General features: G+C 40.5%; 1 protein-coding gene across 2 annotated transcripts in view; it reads right to left on the minus strand.

Annotated features, from left to right (window-relative positions):
* AHR (aryl hydrocarbon receptor) overlaps positions 1 to 20,774 on the minus strand; it is a 112,077-nt gene that overhangs the window by 11,402 nt on the left and 79,901 nt on the right. For both annotated transcript variants that reach the window (XM_075587200.1, XM_075587199.1), the window contains 5 exons: positions 15,054 to 15,184; positions 12,402 to 12,604; positions 11,993 to 12,102; positions 9,847 to 9,988; positions 6,558 to 7,800 (listed from right to left, as the gene is read on the minus strand). In XM_075587200.1, coding sequence (XP_075443315.1) covers positions 6,558 to 7,800; positions 9,847 to 9,988; positions 11,993 to 12,102; positions 12,402 to 12,604; positions 15,054 to 15,184 — 1,829 coding nt within the window. The remainder of the gene's footprint in view (positions 1 to 6,557; positions 7,801 to 9,846; positions 9,989 to 11,992; positions 12,103 to 12,401; positions 12,605 to 15,053; positions 15,185 to 20,774) is intronic.

Below are 20,774 nucleotides of genomic sequence, written 5' to 3' on the forward strand. Positions count from 1 at the left end.
ATTTAAAGCAGCAATAACTACTTCAACTTTTTTCTTCTTTGTACTATATGTAAAGCATGTGGCGATGTATAAGTCTACTTTCTTACCTAAGCTGGCAATCGTTTGGTGCTCCTGTTATAAAGGCCATTTAATGTTGCTTTAGTATAGATTTGTAAAATAAAGTAATTCAGGGTTATTATGGATACAGCCAAATGTAAACAGTATTACTATATTTTAATTTTGCCCAATCTACAAATGACCTGAAACTGGTGAAATTTCACTGGCTTTTTCCAAAAGTGTAACATTTAATCCACATACTATTTGTAATAAGAACAGCCCTTTAATTTTATGGGCTATATTTCTTTCTTTTTTTTTTTTTTTAAAGTGATGTCGAGGGAGGAAGTAAACATCAAAGACTCAAAATTATTTCAAAATCAGTTGGCTATTAACAGCAAAAGCCGGAATATTTTGCAATATACAAAAGATTAAGCGTTTCTCATCATTCATATGACTGAAAGGTAAATATGTGCTAAGAATAATACACAAGCTGTGATGGTAACACTAGCACATTTGTTTGCCACAGTAACCTGTCTAAAAAAAAAAAAACTAAGTCTAAAGATGATTAATGAAAATGTAAATCAAATGTTATCCTTATAAATTGGTGTATGTTGTTACATGACAATTGTGCCAACAGATCTTACTTACAAAAGTGTGCAGGAAATATGAAAAAAAAAATACATGGGTACAAACAAACAACAAAAAAAAACGTATATAAATAAGAGCACAAGAAGGCAGGACATTGACTTCCTATGTCCCAATCTTGCCAATGATTCTGCATAATAACTGTGATCATGTTAGATCCAGCTGCACCGCTCCTCATTCTCCAGCCTCAAGCAAATTGCCTCTTCAATTCTTTCCCTTTCTTATGAGGGCAAACTGATGTGTTTTGGGAAATACCTTAAATTTATGGGGAGAACCACAGCTTTATTGTTTTATTCTCTTATTTTTTTTAATTTGCTTCAATAATAAATGTAATTTACCTAATTTAATAATAATATCTAGAACTAAAAGCTGCAATATGAGGAGGAGAAAAAAAAAAGTGGTTAATGATTTTTTCGGGAGATCAAAAAAAGGCGGGAGACAAATGTGTAAATTGGCCTAACAATTGTGTAACAACTATTCAGAACCTAAAAACTAGAATAAGATATTAAAATAAAGTGTCCAGAATGGCTTTTGTAAGGGTATTGATGTTACATGTGGCTGAAATCACAACTCTACTATGAAAGTGATCTAAAAACAATGTTTCCACTTGAATTTGGTTATGGGGTTTGTGTTTATGAAAAAATGTATTCTAAGATAAAAAAAAAAAAAAAAAAAATGCCCTTAAAACCAAATATTAAATAGTTTAGAATATCTATAGCAAACACGATCAAGAGCTGGCAAGCTATAACAAACATAAGTGCAAGCAAGGAAAAAATTCAGCGCAAATAACAGTGAAAAAATGTGCAGTGACTTAAAAACGTAAAAATGGAAGTACAACAATAAGCGACCGTGCGGCTCCAAAAGAAAGACTGTCTCCAGGGGTCTTGATTACAAGCAAAAACACAAATCTCAGAGCGCAAATGTCCTCAGGTCCATATATAAAGGGGAGAAGGAGGAGGAAAAAATAGTGCAACACTGTGTGGCAATGTGGCGAACGTAAAAATGGGCTCAAGTTATTCCCACTCACGTGGTGTTCAGTTCAAACGAGCATTGCAGAGGAAAGACCGCTCTGCATACCCACAGCAAGCAGCAGAACTCAGGAGAAATCTTCTCCTCCCGCCGCAGATCACTTTATATACAGTATGTACCCGAGTACTTTTGAGCTCTGAAATTTGTTTTTGCTTATAACAAACATAAGTATGATAACTGAACAAAGAGAGCATATGAAATAAAACGCATTCCATGCGAGTTGTTTTTGAAGAACATAAATTTGGTACCAGAAGAATTGTCATTTTAACGGGTGGCCAAAAATATTAAATACTTTGAGGCCAATGTTTTGTTAGGCATGGAGGAGGGGGTGGGGTGTTCTAGCTACCACGCCTCCCGTCTGTATATCTGTTACACGCTCACAGACTCACAGACTCACAGACTCACAGACTCTCCCCTCTCTCTGCCACAGTGTGCATTGAGAGCAGGGGCGGGCCGAGTACAGGAGTGCTTCAAATAGTTCTGCCTGCAGCCCTCATGCAGTCTGCCTCCTGCTCTCTGATTCCTCCCCCCACCCCCCTTACTTCTTACTGAGCAGCGTGGCAGAGACTTGACATTCAATCATCACTGCTGCCAGTCCTAGTGTGCCAGATCCGGCTTTGATGTCGCTAGCGAACACTGTTGCAGATCGCAGCGCTGATTGATAGGTCAGTCATCACGGCGCACAGCACAGGCGTGACATTTTAGGTGCCCAGGATTATTTGATACTATGTAATACTTTGCTCATCACCTTGTACAATTTGTTCCTTATGAGGTCTTGAATATTGTGTTACTTGGGACCTTTATATATTAATGGGATGCATTTTCACATAGTCAGCATGGTACAAGAATAGTACATACAAATATTGTTTGTATCAACACTTGTGAGTCACATTTATTAATGGAGTTTTCAAAATAAAAATGACAATGCGTGAGACACGTATACCACATATATGGAAGAAAAGATGTGCCCTGACAAACATTTTGCAATGCTTGAAAAAAGGCAGCATTTCTCTAACTCAGGGGTGGGGAACCTTTTTTCTGCCAAGGGCCATTTGGATATTTATAACATTGTTCGCGGGCCATACAGACAGGCAGGCACACGGCAGGCATGTAGGCACACAGAACCCCGCCCCCCTACCTCTGGTAGTTGCTGATGCTGCTGGGGGGATCGTGTAGGGCGGATGATGGGGTAAGTGCGGGGGGAACTGCTGGAGAAGCATGGGGGAAGTGCGGTGGAAGTACGGTGGCTGCTGGGGGATTGCTGGGGCTAGTACGGTGGCTGCTGGGGATCTTGTAGGGCAGCCAGCGCCTCACACCACCTCCTCCCTCCCAATCGGGCGCGCGACGGCCATTTTTTTTAAAATTAGCACGACCCCGGTTATAGCAGATGCCTTAGCAGGGCCAGACCAAATGATTTCGAGGGCTTTATACGGCCCTCGGGCCTGACGTTCCCCACCCCTGCTCTAACTGCTTCAGTGCAAGTGTTAAGTGCTCATTGGAACTGGGACTATTAACATGTATATATGGAACCTCCCAAAACTTCAATTTTTTATGTAAATTAAAAATCTAATAATTCTAATATCAAATAAACTACAGCATTACTAAAACAAAGAAAAGAAAGTGCAAGACCCTCAGAGTGTTGTATTTAAATAACGTGTGTTTATAAAAAAGGTGAGTAATGCACGTACAAGAAAATAAATTCACATAGGCATGTAGCTATAAAAACCACTGTGAAGGAGACGGTCCTACCTCTGCTGCACGGAATCCCCTAGAGCTGGATTGTCGTCCTCTCCGAAAGGCTCCGATCCTACTTCAGGAATATCACTGGTATTCGCCTCCACACCTCCGTTCTTCCAGGGTGACCAAGTCCAGAGAGGGTTCGCCTGCCGTAGAATAGTCAGCCCTGTGGGTCTGTGGATCGCCTCACTAGCAGCATGTACTCGCATATGTCTGCCTACTGCCGCTTCAGGGCAGTGCTCCGCTTAGGGGAGGGGAATCCGTCTTGCTGGTTGGCTGAATCACGGAGTGACGCCAGATATGTCACAGCATGCAGCTGACCACAGCCACAAGAGAGCAAACAGCAGGGGTCTCAGTGGTTAGAGACAACATACCAAAGATGAGCCCTTAGGCTGTTATTTAGTAGTCCAGGTAAGTCTAGGAATAGCTCAACTGAGCAAGAGTACCTAGTGATATGTGTCACAGTACCCAAAAAACAAGCTCCAACGCGTTTCATGACACCAGGTCACTTCTTCAGGGAAAGGAGTGTCATACTCCCAAGATGCCTTATATCAGCGATTAGATCAGCTGATTGGTTAATATTGATATTGAAATAGATACAGGTATGTGCACAATCAACATTAATACAGCTGTAAAACATCATACAAAATTATACACAATTAAAAACATGTAGTTCTAATACAATGTGGTATACATTTATCAAAACATTGTTGCATTTAACAAGGGAAGTGAGTCGTACTGTTAATTGAGTGTAGACAAATTTAATCAGAGGTTTGAAATATCTAAAGATAGAACAATAAAATGGGGGGAAACCCCAAACATTAGTATACATTAGAAATAATAATACATACAATGAATTGTCTGAGGCAGTGAAAGGGTTTGTAACCACAGAAAGTTCTAATATATTTAGAGCTAAATAAAGCTCACACAAAATGAGGAGGAATGATCTTAACTCAAGACTAGGGATAATATGCTAGAGTGATATGCCAAATTCAAAGTAAAGCTTTATTTAGCTCTAAATATATTAGAACTTGCTCTGGTTACAAACCCTTTCACAATTGATTAAATTGATGGGGTTTTCCCCCGTTTTATTGTTCTCTCTAGATATTTCAAACCTCTGATTAAATTTGTCTACACTCAAATTAACAGGACATGACACGCTCTCCTTAGTTAAATGCACTTCTGTGCAACAATGTTTTGTTAAATGTATACGGAGAAAAATTGAATGATCCAGGGCAACTTCGGATTTCTTTGAAAAATTTAAATAAGCACAAATACTTTTTTGTGCCGATTAAATTTTTCAAAGAAATCCGAAGTTGCCCTGGATCATTCAATTCTTCTCCATATACTGGATTTTTTAGGCAGATATCCCTGAACCAGGAGCACCGGTCCTTGCAAGTATTTTGATTTATTTTATGTGGTGTGCAGCTTCTCTTGTTATATTGTTAAATGTATACCACATTGTGTTAGAACTACATGGTTTTAATTATTTGTATACATTTTGTATGATTAATGTTTTATAACTGTATTACTGTTGATTGTGAACACACCTGTATCTATCTCCATATCAACCAATCTGCTGATAACTGGGAATCCTGGGAGCATGCCCCTCCAACTCCTGAAGAAGTGACCTGGCGTCACGAAACGTATTGGAGCTTGTTTTTTGGGTAGTGTGATACATATCACTAGGTACTCTTGCTCAGTTGAGCTATTCCTAGACTTTCCTGGACTACTAAATAACAGCCTACGGGCTTATCTTTGGTACATTGTCTCTAACCATTGAGATTGAGACCCCTGCTGTTTGCTCTCCTGCGGCTGGGGCTGTGATCAGCTGTAGGTTGTGACGTATCGGGCGTCACTCCGTGATTCAGCCAACCAGCGAGAGGGATTCCCCTTCCCTAAGCAGATCACTGCCCTATAGCGGCGGAAGGCAGACGTGTGCGAGTACGTGCTGCTAGTGAGGCGATCCACAGACCCACAGGGCAGACTGTTCTGCGGCAGGCGAACCCTCTCTGGACTTGGACACCCAGTTACCCTGGAAGAACGAAGGTGTGGAGGCGCATACCAGTGAAATTCCTGAAATGGGACCGTACCCTTTCGGAGAGGACGACCATCCAACTCCAGGGGATTCCGTGCAGCCGATGTGGGACCGTCTCCTTCACAGTGGTTTTTATACCTACATGCCTATTTGAATTTATTTTCTTCTACGTGCATATCTCACCTTTTTATGAATACACTTTATTTTAAATACTACACTATGAGATTCTTGCGTTTTCTTTTTGTTTATCTAGTTGGTATTGTCCTGACATCTGCCTATCCGATACAGCAGCCGACCATCTTTTCCTAAAGGGAAGTTTTTCAATATTGTCTAATGGTGTCTGATTTGTTTACCACCACATGCACACTCATTTATATTGTACTGTTAGTATTTGAAAGTCACACAGAGACATTCTTGGTTACAATACCATTTATACAATATATGGTCTAGTGTTTAGGTTTTTAATGACCATTGTTATTCACATACATATCACATAATAGGTGGGCTTGGACATATTTTTGGTAATATTACTAAAACATGTTCTTCCATCTGTATGAGCACGCATTAAACAACTTGTTTCTAATATTACAGCACACGAAAATTACAGTAGAAGCGACAAATAGGATTTAGCAAATCATGTAAAAAGAAAATGAAGTGTAATAAAATCTGAACAAAGCTGCATGACATTAATATGGCAAGCAGTATGTTTGACATTAATATGGCAAGCAAAAAAACTAAAGTAAGGTATAAATGTATTACATCTACAAAAACAAGCATGGGCCCATACAGTACTTAATGTTCTAGATGCAATACATTTATACCTTTCATACCATACCTTAGTGAGTGCTGTGGACTTTTTCTGCTGAGATATAGATGTTTGTGTGTGTGTATGTGTGTGTGGTATGTATGTGTGCGTGTGCGTGTGTAGTGTGTGCGGTGTGTGTTTATGTGTATGTATGTATGTATGTATGTATGTGTGTGTATGTCTATATAGACCGACAGACACTATATGCATATAATGTATGGCCCATCATAATGGAAAACATGCTCTTTAATACTGAGTGCAGCTTACTTGGTTTAACAATTGCTGCTGACTTGGCATCACAGCATTATACGACATTTGATTCAGACAGGACGGCTGAGGTTCTGGTAGGCACTGATGCATTGACACGGCACCTGTGTAGCAAGGCTGAGGAGTCATCATAACTGTCTGTGTGTTTAATCCACATTCTTGTATTTCAATGGTCTGTGATAAACATTCAAGGAAACCCTCCAAGTTAGAAGAAGGGTAAACTGATCTTTCCACATTTGCAAGGTCAAAGTCCATCTGTGTAAGGTTAGAAGGTGGTGGCACCATGGGCAGTGGCTGCTGGTAAGGCATATATTCCTGTTTGCAAGCATACGGAGCACTGCTGACTTTAGATTTGTAAAATTCTTGAGTTGCATTATCCAAACTTGAAACATTATATTGTTCGGGCTGTTGCTCTTGATAAGTGAAAGGAATCCCACTCGCAGAGTTCCAGTTTGTTAGCACACCATTGACTTGCATGTGCTTCATTTTTTGACACAGCTTCTGTGACATCATTTGGTTTGGCTGTTGTTGATGCAAATGCTGTGTGTCCAAAGGTTCTTGTGTCATATTGGAGGAGTTCTGAACAACAGGCATTTGATGAAGACTGTTCAAATACATGCAGTCTGACTTTCTATTTAAAGATTCCTGAACATAAGTCAAAATTTCATCTGCTACATCAATGTCTCCAATCTCTGGATATTCAACCTCATTCCTAAAAAATGCTTCATCCTGTTGGATCATCTCCAAATCATCAAAATCTATGCCCAAGCTCCTCATTATAGTGGCAAGTTCGTTGTTTTTGCTTTCAGGAAAGATTTCTGTATGATCTGTAGAGAGTAACTTCTGTCCCTGGGAACAAGCTTTCCCCTCCTGTTCCATATTGTTATTGGTCACTGGCATGAGATTGTCTTGCCAACCACTGGAAAAGTTATTGCTTAGTTCATCTCTGGAATCTGAGAAGAAGCTTTCAAAAGAAAACGTGTTAGGAGCTGGCGGACAAATGTACACAGACTCGTCCTGTCTCAACATGGCACCCAAGAGTGAGGCAGGGTTTACAGGTTCTTCGTTTAGTGTAGCTTTGGCAGAGGCTCCTTTGCCTGCAGAAGCCTTAGCTTTATGGTGTGAGGGATCCATTAGGGCAGATAAAGGAAATGAGGACTCGTACAACACAGCCTCACCAGTTGCATAAATGAATGGCAGATGTGCGCTTCGCTTTCGTAAGTGCTCAGATCCTTCTTCCTCTCTGAAAGTGAGAATGAAACCACAAATAAAGATAATTATAATTTATCAATATGTGTTGACTGTATGTAAACCCTAACTGAAAATTATTGAAATACTAAACAAGCAATAGACAAATTATATTAGTAGCCGTCTATGACCTAAACATGTTGGAGAGCTTTAATCAGCATGCATGTCAAGGGAAAAGTTAAAGTATTTTCCTGGCACTTGACTGAAACCAGTTGTATGTTACATGCTGTTGAAAATTAGGCCTTGTATTAATTATACTTGCAATGCAACTCCATTGTAAAAACTTGGTCAAATGCAAAAATATCCTTGGCATACAGTATATTGTGAATTGCTGTTTCTGAACTTACCAGAAGGTTCAGAGAAAAAAAACTCTGGTCAGAATTTTTCAATCCGTTGTTTAAAGACTTAATCCACAAAACGATCTCTAAATCTAGGCTAGGGATGCAATACTGAATCACCGAGTTCAATATTAGGTGCTAATTTTATCTTCTAACATTCACTCATTTTTACGGTAGGCATATTTTTTGTTTTTAAGGATTTTTTCCCACCATCTTTTACAACAATAATAAAACTACAGGGTAATACATTTTTACCTTTTGTTTTTTTCTGATTATTCATTTTTAAACCGTGGATTTTATGCCTAAAAATGAGCCCAAACCAAAATCACCGCTAAATCCCTCCTGCTTTGTGACATCACTTGACTTCAAAAGAGCCTCATCAGAGCGGATAAGAATTTATTTAAAAAATCCTTTGAAGTCTGCATGGAAATGGGCCGTGTCGGGCTGAGGTGAAGCAAGCTAAGGTAAGCAGCAGAGTTGCCATGTGAACACTCTAAAAACTAAAGACTTTGGGAATACATTATTTTTTAAATACAAATCAAAGAAATGGAAATAAATAAATAAGGCTAATAATCTGTTTCAAAGGGGATCACATGGAGATCAATTTCAGAAGACAATTTCTTGGGACGTGTCGGGGGGGGGGGGGGGGGGGGAGTCTGAGCATTTAAAATTACAGTAAGAATATTTTTTTTGGTCATGCTATCCTTAATACTAAATTATTTAGATAACTTTTAGTTCACATTTTCTACGATACTTTGTTATAAAAGCACCTTTACATAGAAAAACATTTCAGACTTTTGAAGCTACTGTAATGGTTAAATTTCATACGAACACCAGAAACCACAAAATGTGAGTGTCGCACATTCGAATAGAATCCAGAACCGTTTTCTCTGGGCATATTTTTTCTCTTCGTGCTATTCAGAAACAAAGCGCATCACTGACTTTCGTAATACTGGAAACTCTAGACAAGGGCTTTATGATGTGCTGCATGATCATTTTTATTTTGTTGCAAAAAAAAAAAAAAAAAAAAATGTTATTTGAGACAACGTGCTCTTTAAAGTGATCCCAAGAACCAATGTGTATGACTGGCTATAATAGGAGGCGTCAACACTAACAGCTGTAAACTGTTAGATTCTAGATATAAACCTTCTGTTTTGGTGCAGCTTCTATTGTATGACACAGTAAGCTGCCTAATAATAAGCTACTGTGAAACATCTACAATTGCAATAAGTACAGAAAAGATGTGCAATGAAAGTTATGGATTTCCCACCCAACAATGTTCTTGGAAAATAATTCACAGTCTGCATCACATTTACACAATTTGTATTTAGACTTCCACACCATGTAGAGAGAAGGAACGGCTCAGTGAGTAAAGACACGGGCTGTAAACAATGACACCAAGTTTTAAATCAAGGGAATCTGGTGTCGGCTCCTTGTGACCTTGGGCAAGGCACTGTCTCCCTGTGCCTCAGGCACAAAAATCATAGCTTGTAAACTCATCTGGGCAAGCACTGTGTCTGTACCAATTCCATGGGACTGTGCACCTCGCTATATACTGTAATTTTGAAGCGGTTTGAGTCAGTTTGGGAGAAAAGCCCTATATGAAATAAAGTTATTATATATACATTTTTATGTGCGCGTAGAAAACAAAGAGCACAAAATGTATGTGTATTATGGTCATTTGTATTGAAAATGCCACTTACGTAAGAGCTCTCTGTGTTGCAATAATATAATCCGGTCTTCCATTTTTGTAAACAAGTCGAGCATTTGCTTGCACCCAAGACCATCCCTTTTCTTTAGTAAGGAGTCGGAATACAGTCATGCCACTTTCTCCCGTCTTGATCACTAGTATCAAGAAAGAAAGTACATTTGAGAGTTAACACAAGTCGAGACAGTTACTTTATAACAAAGGAAATTGCAACACCAATAAGCAAAAATGTAGGCTCATCAGCTATAGGGCCAAGTCAATCTTCATTTATCAGCACTAATACATTGGAGTCAGAAGTGACTAGTTTCTCTTACCCACCCTTCTCCAGCTAATCTTTTTTTCGGCTGTATTATCTTTGTGGTCACATTTCATGTTCTGTCCCTGATAAAATGCTGAGCTGCTATTTTTGTAACTTGTTACTGTAACACCTCTCCCTGTACCATCTTCCCTTATCCAAGTCCATTACACTTAACCCACTGTTAGAACAATATTACAACCAATGACTCAAAGCTGCAAATCTTGCAAGCTACAACGGTAGCTCCTCAAACTTGCTCGTCTTATAAGGAACCTTCACAAATAACAATAAAAACAATTTGCTAGATGACATCTAGAACATTTTAAAAAAAAATTGATTACAGATATTTTTTTTACCGCTTATCAAACCTTTTAAAACCAAAACACACACAATACACATTTGTACATGGATTATTTTCTTCCTTTCCCCACTCCCCCTCATACATTACTATCCTATATAATTTTACATACAGTACTACAGTGTTCAGTTCTCATTTGTAATGTACATTGTTGGCTTTCATCTTTACCCTAGTAAGACTTAATTTAATTATTCAATAGCTATGTGACTGTGCTTTACTTATTGTTTTATTTCAATAGTTTATTTAAAGTGTTTTGTTGTTTCATATAATCAAATCTAACTCAATATAATTCACCCAAAAAGCAACTTAACAGATCTTAAGAAAAGATCAACCGAAAGACTAAATTCAATTTCACATACATTTCAATGTTATAGAGAGTTCTCTAAGCAAAAAGTTAACATTGAAAAAGCCTCATTTTTAAAGCTCCATTTCGTTTGATTTACATTGTTTTCTGTATGTTTGACATGCTTCAGTGATACTGTATATTATGAAAATCTAGATGCAGAATAATATTTTCAGTGAATCTTAAAAATGGCAATTGTGCATTTTGCTGCTGATGTAATTGCCCAGTTACAGTTAAGAGTCAATGGAGCCAGAGCTTCTCTACATTTAGCTGCTCCAACTAAGCCAAGGCACAGTATTTCACAGTGATAATGATGTTAAAATAGATTACATGTGTTTAAGACAACAAAATCTAAGCCTTTGTGAATGTATTTACCTTAAAGTTAAATATAATTATATAAATAAAAAAAACTTATGTTAAAAGAAATGCAGGATGAAACAGTCCTATGAAGGTATTCTAGATTTTGAGAAGAGGCTTCCTTTAGCACTAGAGCTTAACTATGAGAGCTATTTATGAGCCAACTAACCTACTGTAAGTGATATTGCGCTGACCTGTCCTTATGCTATGTGTCGCCCTTAGGCAAGCACTATTAAGGAGGCCCCCGTCCCACCCCCCTAAAAAAAATTCCCCCTAAATGTTTCAGAAAAAAATCCACCCGCACACCCCCCGGAAGCAGGGGGTCTCCAGAGCTGAACACCCGTTAATTTCAGTTCCAGGGACCCATTGTTTCCGGAGATACCTCCTTAGGGGATGCCGGTATCTCAGCTCAGGTTTACATGTCCCATCATATGGGCTAATAGGAAGCCGTGACGTCATATGCAGCTTCCTATTGGCACAAGGCCATTGAGCTGAGATAGCGGCACCCCCTAAGGAGGTAAGTATCTCAGGAAGCAGGGGAATCCCAAAGCTGAAATTAACGGGGTTCAACTCCAGAGGACCCCTTTGCATCAATCCTACATGTACTAAATAATAATAAAAGGCGGCAAAACTGCGCTCGCCATCTAGTCGCCCTCAGAGACCTGCCACCCCTAGGCGGTGCCTTACCTCCTTACCGCATAGGGACAGGCCTGGACATTGGTCTGTCAAACCAAAGCATTTGATGAGTGCAATAAGAATACTTTACAATCCGCTGTCTCATTACTTACTTCGGATATGGTTCTCTGCACAATATAGCATATCTGCAGCATGAATAAACTGATACCCTGTTCCTCTCACGCATAACTCTGCTTCTGTGTATCCCAGCACAATACTGCCTCTGCAGGGAAAGGGGGAAATGAAAAAACAGAAAGTAGCATTTTAGTTGCACTATTACAACAAAGATTAACTTTGAAGTAGATCTTTAATTGGATAAAGTAGTAGTTTTCCTAGAAAAAGAACTACGTTAACACTACATTGTTGCTACATTCTCAACTTATCGTCTAAAATGTGGGTCACATCAGAAGGCTCAAATTATATATACGGATATGACTACATAAAACGTTTATTTAAATGCACATTCCAAAAAAATAAAAAAAAATAAATGAGAGATGAATGGAATTAGAATATGGCCCTTACTTTGCATCACAACCAATTGGTGTGAAGTCCAGCTTGTGCTTTGTCCTGAAGATGAAGTTTTTGGTTCGGATCTCCAGGATGGATGGAGCCTGCAGTGGAGTAGCTAGTCCAAACAGTGCCAGCTGAGGGGGGAATGATGAACCATCTTTCCCTTTCTTATTCTGTCCGTGCAGAAACTTTAAACGCCCTTGAAAATTCATAGCCTGGAAGGTAAGAAATCAAAACAGAATTGTTTGCATGAACACGGAAACAAATTGTGCATGTGATGTTTGCAGGCTGTAAATCTATTTAAAGCTGATAGACTTCACCACGCAAGGCCCTTCTGTGTACTACCATGCTGCTCCAGCAGGCCCATCCAAGGGCCCCAAGTAAGCCCACATACCCCAGGCCCCCCTTATACCACCCTCTCAGGCACCTTACCCACTAAGATGTGTGTGACTGATTTTTTTTTTGGGTGGGAGGGGTGGCTTATTGTGTGTGTGTATATTGGGGAGGGGGGTTATTGAGTGTGGGGAGGGGGGAGAAATACATACGGGTGTAAGGTAGGGGGGAAGCATAAGATGGGGGTGAGAAAGCGAGGTGGTGTGTGAGAAGGGTGGGGGAGTGTAAGAGAAAACAGGGGGGGGGGGGCGTTTCTCTTAAGGCCGCTGACACTTGGGTGGGGGGGCCGTGGTGAAAACTTTAGTCCTGGGCCCCGGGAAAAACATCTACGGTCCTGTTCACCACAATGATCAAAATAGGTGTCTTTACCTACAACCTTATACAATATTGTCATCACTATGACATACATTCAAGTACAGCAAACTTGAAATATAAATCAATTTGCAGTTTTTACAATGATGGTCATATATTATACCACAGACGACAGAGAAGCCCAATGCTACATCCAACATGACAGAAATACACAGTAAAATACTTATATATTCTCTTGAAAAAGGGAGAAGGAGTGGCTCAGTGAATAACGACACTGACTGGCACTGAGAGTTTGAAGCAGGGGAGCCTGGTTCAATTCCCGGTGTCGGCTCCTTGTGACCTTGGGCAAGTCACTTTATCTTCCTGTGCCTCAGGCACCAAAAACATAGATTGTAAGCTCCACGGGGCAGGGATCTGTGCCTGCAAAAAATGTCTCTGTAAAACGCTGCGTACAACCAGCAGCGCTATACAAGAACATGCTATTATTATTAAAAAGGGTTATTTAGTTTAACCCTTTGGCCAAAGCGTTGTAAGCTTGCAAGCCACGACAAGGCAGACACCCGTTCGCAAGTCCTAACACTACCAGATAAAATACTAATATACCTCTATACCTAATATACCTCTATTAGGATTAAAATTCTCATTTACCTCTATTAGGAGGGAGAAAGACCACATTGGATCTATATCCAGTAGAATGAAAGGACCTACTAACTTGGGAAGTGGGGAGGGGCGGGCTTAAAACCTGGGAAGGAGGAGCCACTAACCTCCAACAGCTGAAACAGCTGAGAATAGGTTAACAAAACACAAAAACCCCAGCAAGCAAGTGCTGTATGCTGGGTGACAATGGGGAAAGACAGGGTTGCAGACCTGTCTAAGACATGCAAATGAACATACAGTAATATTTACAGTTACTTTATGCTTTACTGTGGAGGGTTTTTGTCACTTTTTTTACCCACCATGACCTTAATAGTAGTGGTGATTACCTAGTCTAGTCTCAAACCTGCTTTGCCATTAAGACCAACCTCATACTGATGATACCCATCAAGGTTGAAACATGTCTGAGTGGGTTTAATGGCTTTGCATCTCATCCCAGCCTCTGTCTAAAAGCTGTGTTTAAAACAGCATGCATTGGCTTGAGGATTGGCTTGTGTAATACGAGCTTGATACAAAAGGTGGCACTGAGTGCTCATTTGCATGTCATTTCCCAGAATCCCTTGCTGCAGTGGAAGTGCTGTATGCTGGGTGACAATGGGGAAAGACAAGGTTGCAGACCTGTCTAAGACATGCAAATGAACATACAGTAATATTTACAGTTGATATATATATATATATATATATATATACATACAAATGTAAATACAACTGTATGCTCATCTGCATGTCTTAGGCAGGTCTGCAACCCCGCCTTTCACCATTATCACCCAGCACACAGCACTTCCACTGCAGCAAGGGATTCTGGGAAATGACATGCAAATGAGCACACAGTGCCACTTTTTGCTTCAAAAACCATTTTTAACATGGTTCCCTATAGGCTATATAAATATATATATATGTGTGTGTGTGTGTCAAAATGGCGTGCTATTGAGCGTGGCATATGTATATATATTATACCAAGTTAATTATTACAGTCTGTACATAGACAAATGAGAAGTGGCACCCTTGGCCTTTCTGCTTTAAAATGTATCAATGTATTCATCAATGTTGTATCTAAAACTTTTAACCAAGGGCTCTCCACGCTTAGATTGCAAGGGCAACCAACAGACAAGCATTCCGGGCAACAAACGTCTAAGAAGTTGACCTAGCGTTCATTAGAACTAGGTTAATTGTTAATAAGAGATCTTTAAAACCTGGTCTGTTGGTTGCTCTCAAGGACGGAATTTGGGGAGCCATGTTTAACCAGTCCAGTAATCCTCCCCCCCCCCCAAATTCACTATCTAAAAAAGAAACCATATTATATACCAAAAATCCAGAAGAGTTATCCAGAAGGCATCGTAACCTGCAGACAAAATTTCTTTCCATGAAGGAAGAATTCTCAGGAGGAAGTTGTTCTGGGTTGTAGTAGGAAGTTGCCAATGGAAAGGCATTAGAATCTGTGTAGAAAACAAGATTAAGATTTAAACCAAAGATATTGGTGAATGCCAATTGATACTGCTTACTATTTAAATTCATCCAAAAACTAGGAGTAGCTCATTGGTGGAATTTTATTCTGGTAATACATACATCAGCAGTTTTAAAAAGCAAATAAGTAACTCTAAGTAACGATTGGCTGGTAAATCACTCTGAAACCTGAGTGTGGTGGGAATTTTTTTTGCCTTGTGTTACAGCTTTGGAACTGAAAAACAATAATGCAAGCAGGTCACTGCTTGCTCTGCTTAGTTACTGCCTCCAAAAAGTGGTTTCTCCTATATTTCCTCTTTCTTGGATCTACAGGAAATTAAATTTTCCAATTAAAATCGAGGATAGTTGTGAAATGGATAAAACCATTTTAACTTTATAGAATTGTTGATTTGTCTATATCCCATGAAGTCATTTCCAAGACAGCATTCAGTAAGATTTCATAATTGTATTATTTGTTTACTGGAATCATCTGTTTTAAAACGTATGCGTTTGATGCTCGTCTGCTTTTACCCTAACATTTCCTGTTTTCATTTTTACAATAGCTAACTACAAACAGCACAAAACTATCCCACATAGTGTACCATACAAGATATATTTGTTAGATCTTTATAACAAATAGATCTAGTTCTGAAGTTGCAGTGAGGTTGAATGAATATGGATGTAAATCGATGGTTGGTCGCAGTCAGCACGGAATTTGCCACGGGTATGCTCCTGGCACCAACGTGTTCGCGGAATCCTTGTGACTAGACTAAAGGCCGATCAGGTTAACACAGCGGCAGTGGCAGACACTCCGCTTCCTGAAATACAGGCCCAGGTCATAATACTATGTAATTAAAATAAAAGCAGCTTCAATACCTTAACGGCTAGCTGCTAAGGTAATTTAGAGGTTAAACCAAAGTACCTGGTTTGTTGGGGGTAGAGGGGGTGGATGATGGGGTAGTTGCACCAGGGTATTTTGTTTTGTGGATGCTTTTTTTTTAGGTTGCCCATAAATTGCCATTGTGGCAATCCTTGCCCCCATCATGGGCATAGCTTACCACAGTGACAATCAATGGGTAGTGGGGATGGCGCTAATTGCCCTGCGGAGGGTGGTTAGGTCTCCTGGATGGGTAGCGGAAGGAGGGTTAACCCCTTAATCACACTGCGGTTAATAACCGCTAAGGTGATTAATGGGTTACAGGCCAGTTGTTCGTTTTTTTTATTTTACGGTCTGTGCCCACTGAAGACCCGGAGGACCAGGAGGAGGAGGACGGCCTTCATCCTCGCATGGGTAAGTACAACTTGTATTCCCTATATGCTGGCTGAATAATGATTTTTAATGGGCAAAGCACAATTATCCAGATCTGAATAATGGGACTTTTGCCTATTACTGTACTGTGTGTGTTGGGGAGGAGGGCGGGGTTTTTAGTGGTAGAGGGGGTGGGTAATAGGGTACCCACTCATTGCCATTGGGGTTATTTGTTCTTCCATTGACGGCATAGGTAACTACAGTGGCAATCAATGGGTGTATTTGGCCAGTATTTTTGTTGTATTGTATATTAATGTTTAATTGTGTATTTTTTTTTGCATCTCAAATGGGCAAAAGAGTTATTAGCCATTTGGCTACTAGAACTTTTGCCCATTTGCGTGTGTGGTGATGGGGGAATAGTGGTTGGTGGATGTGGGTAGCTGCCACGGACGGGTGGTTAGGCCTACCGTGAGAGTTGCGGGAGGAGTTAACCCCTTCATTACCTTAGCGGTTACAACTTCTAATGTAATTAAGGGGTTAGCCCATCCTGTAGAGCCAGGGGTGAGCAAACTTTTTTTGGTGTGCCCCCCTGCCTGCTCTTATCCTTTGATGCCGCCCGCCCCCCCAAACCTCCCCCCTTACGTTGCATGGCGTCATTTGGGTCGTATGGCATCACCCGCGGCGTCATTGACATGTTGCCATGGTCACACGCCCTGCAGAAACTCGGTAAGTAGAGGTTGCAGAGGCCTCGCGCAGTCCCCTGGTATTTAATTTAAATGCCTTGGGGAAGAGCGCGGGACCTCTGCACATGCCCGCGCCATCCATCCCCTCCAAAACAATCTCACGCCCCCTAGTTTGTGCACCGCTGCTGTAGACTTCCCGGGAGGTCTAACAACCCTTCCCAGGCAACCACAGTACACCCTTCATCCACCACAATTAAAAACACCAGTAAAGTACAAGCGGTAGTAACCGATAAGGTAATTAAGGGGTTACTGGTGTTTTAATGGTTGGGCATCTGCCCTTACATGCTCTGGCAGAAGAGGAGGAGGAAGACGCTTGCATTCTGGCAGGGATAAGTAAAACATGTATTACTTTAATTTGTTATGTATGTTACTGTGTGTATTTTACTGTATTTGAAAGGGCAAAAGCATTTGCCCATTCCTTTGTTGGGGGGGTGGGGGAGATTTGTTGAGGTTAGAGGGGGTGGGTGAAGTAGACAGTATCCTCGGAGTGAGTGGTTAGGCCTCTTGGGAGGGTAGTGGGAGGGGTTAACCCCTTTATTACCTTACCGGTAGTAACCATTAAGATAATGAAGGGGTTAGCCCTTCTATCAACCTTTCCACTGATCCTAACCACACCCCTTGGAGCAACTACCCCTTCATCCACCCCTCTATCCCCAACAAAGCAGGTGCTTTAGTTTAACACCTTCATTACCTTAGTGGCTAACCGCTAATGTAATGAGACTGCTTTCACTTTAGTAACTTATTATTGAAGCAGGGGGTCTCCGGAGCTGAACCCCATTATTTTCAGACCCGGGAACACCTGCTTCTGGAATTACAGGCCCTGGTATGAGGTTCCGGTATCTCCCTGCATGTTTAATTCTCCTGTGTCATGTGCCTGCGACATTTAAACGCACAGGAGATATCGGCACCCCATACCGTGGTCTGTAACTCAACAAGGAGGGGGTCCGCGAGGCTGAAATAAATGTGGTTCAGCTCCGGAGACCCCTGCTTCAATAATAAGTCATTGAAATAAAATAAAAGCAGGGAGATCCATTGTCTCTAACAGACTGATTAAGCCCTGTAGGATTCACACAGCGGGAGTTCCATTCAGAAGCAGGGACCCCCGCTGTGTTAATCCTGATGGGCCAATCCCCCCTGCCAAGCACTGTATTGTGAGCGCTCGACTTTTGGTCCGCGATTCACCAGCACGTATTGAGTCAGGTGATAGATACAAGATGGTTTGTGTCTGTGTGTATGTGTATATATGTATGTGTGTGTATATGTATGTATATATGTGTATATGTATGTATGTGTGTATGTGTGTGTGTGTGTGTGTATATGTATGTATATGTATGTGTGTATGTGTGTGTGTGCGTGTGTATGTATGTGTATATATGTATGTGTGTGTATATGTATGTATGTGTGTATGTGTTTGTGTGTATGTGTGTATGCATGTGTATGCGTGTGTGTGTGTGTGTGTGTGTATGCATATGTGCGTATGTGTGCGCGCGTATGTGTGTGTGCGTGTATATGTATGTGTGTGTAGATATATATAAATATATATATATGTATATGTGTGTGTGTGTGTGTGTATTTATATATAGACACACACACATACACAGCGTGTTTATATATGTATGTATGTACACACACATTCATAATTTGAACTGGGTCTTAACTTCAATATACATAACTGGGGTGATAATCAAAGACCTTTTTGCCAGAGTAATTGTGACTACACCATTTAAAGAAAAATTAATACAATATGTTATTTTAAATGTTATTGTGTTTTATTTCTCCAACGATTTCACACACTTCTAATGTACTTGGAATGGTTATATTTGAATAATCAGCAAGTCATGCTCCCTCTTTTCACATTTATTGCTCTCAATCGGACATAATGTGCTCTTAAAAATGCTATTAGACAAAGTAATACTCTGGTGAAAACAATCCCTACCTCTGAGAAAAGGGACACGTCAGAAAATGTTTTTAACAATAACATTTACTGGGCTTAAGTAAAGATGATTAAAATCTGATTTTTTTTAAAGTGAGGTATACGCCTTTAAGTGCTATATGAAGTGGGGCATTTACCCAGCAGTGAACATCAGTCAATATTGGCTGCCAATTTTGGGGGTCTGGGAATGTGACCCATTCAAAAGTTCCTTATTATAACAGCTGTTTGATAAATGAAGTCCACATACTAAGCTGCGAGTTATGCAGACTGCCATGTTTGCAGATGGATTGTGAAAACAGATCCAAAGTGTAGAAAAGAATCTGTACATGAGCCAGGGCGGGTCTGTTTTATCACAGGCACGGCCACTGTGAAATAAGGGAGCTGCTCAGATCAGCAAGTACACAGCACTGAGCCTTGAATCCACATTTTAATGGCACCAAAGTTTGCAACTTAATTGGAATAATAACTGGTTTACTTCTCTAATCTATTTTAAATGAATAAGGAGGGTCACATGCGTTTTCAACTAGGAGCACCAAGGCATCTATGGAAATGGTAAAATAAGCAAGGGTGACATTTTATTCCTTATAGTGTGTGGGGTATAGGACAAAGTATACAGAGTTTCAGGAAAATTGGACTCGTCAACAGTCAGCCTTGAATAGAGGTATCCTACACTGATCATGTTCATACTGTACTGTACATGAAAAATATCATGAGGATATAAACTTAGCGAAATTAGAAAAGGTATTACGAGAGCAACAGTAGCAGACCACATTCACAATCAGTGCCTGTTTCTAATAAACACAGATTAGATGGCGAGCCCGTAATTTACCATTAGGCCTCGGCCATGTTAAGTGCTTGCTGGCGGAAGCGCGCTCCCGCTCAGCACTGAGCCCCTACAGCCGCAATTAGAGCGGCTTTAGTAGGAGCTCACCTGCGCGCTTGCGGAAGCGCAGGTCTTAGGGGAATTTAAAATTCCCCCGCTTGCCGGCGAGACAGGCCGGTCACGTGAGCGGTTCGCCCAATGAGAGCGAACCAGCTCCGTGACGTCACTGGCCCGCCCCCGGCCAGTGACGCGCCCTCCCCCTGACGGCGCGTGCGGTAAGCAACCGCAAGGCCAGGGAAAGCACCCGCTTTCCCTGCGCCTCAGCACGCCAGCAGGCAGCATGGACTCAGCCTTATAGCAAATGCTGTTTGGGTACTTCGACAATGTAAAAGTCAACCGCAAAAATGTACACAAAGATTGTACACCAAAGAGTGGACCTTACCATACAGAGTGCTGCAAGATGCTATGTATACCAACGCAAATGTACATACTCATAGTTGATATGCTAGGTACGAGTGCTTTATGCACTATTTAGTGAATGGCCTGCTTCAGGGTGCAAATGACAAGCCAAATACATAAGATATAGGAAAAAGTTTGTACGCATCTGATCCAACACAAAAACAAAAACCTTTATTACTGAACTAGACTATTTACTAAACAGTAACTGTATGGTTTGAGCAATATGCTGTGCAAATAATGTACAACTGTTTTTGCCAAAACCATAATCCATACATTCCGATAGAGAATGGAAACCTTGATTGTTAAGAAGCCAGCATCCAGATCTAGAAAGATATGTTTGTTTATTCTCTTCGATAATAAGCAACAGTTTAAAGGG

Source organism: Ascaphus truei, chromosome 2 (genome assembly GCF_040206685.1).
Source record: "Ascaphus truei isolate aAscTru1 chromosome 2, aAscTru1.hap1, whole genome shotgun sequence".
In the NCBI taxonomy this organism is placed as follows: Eukaryota; Metazoa; Chordata; class Amphibia; order Anura; family Ascaphidae; genus Ascaphus; species Ascaphus truei.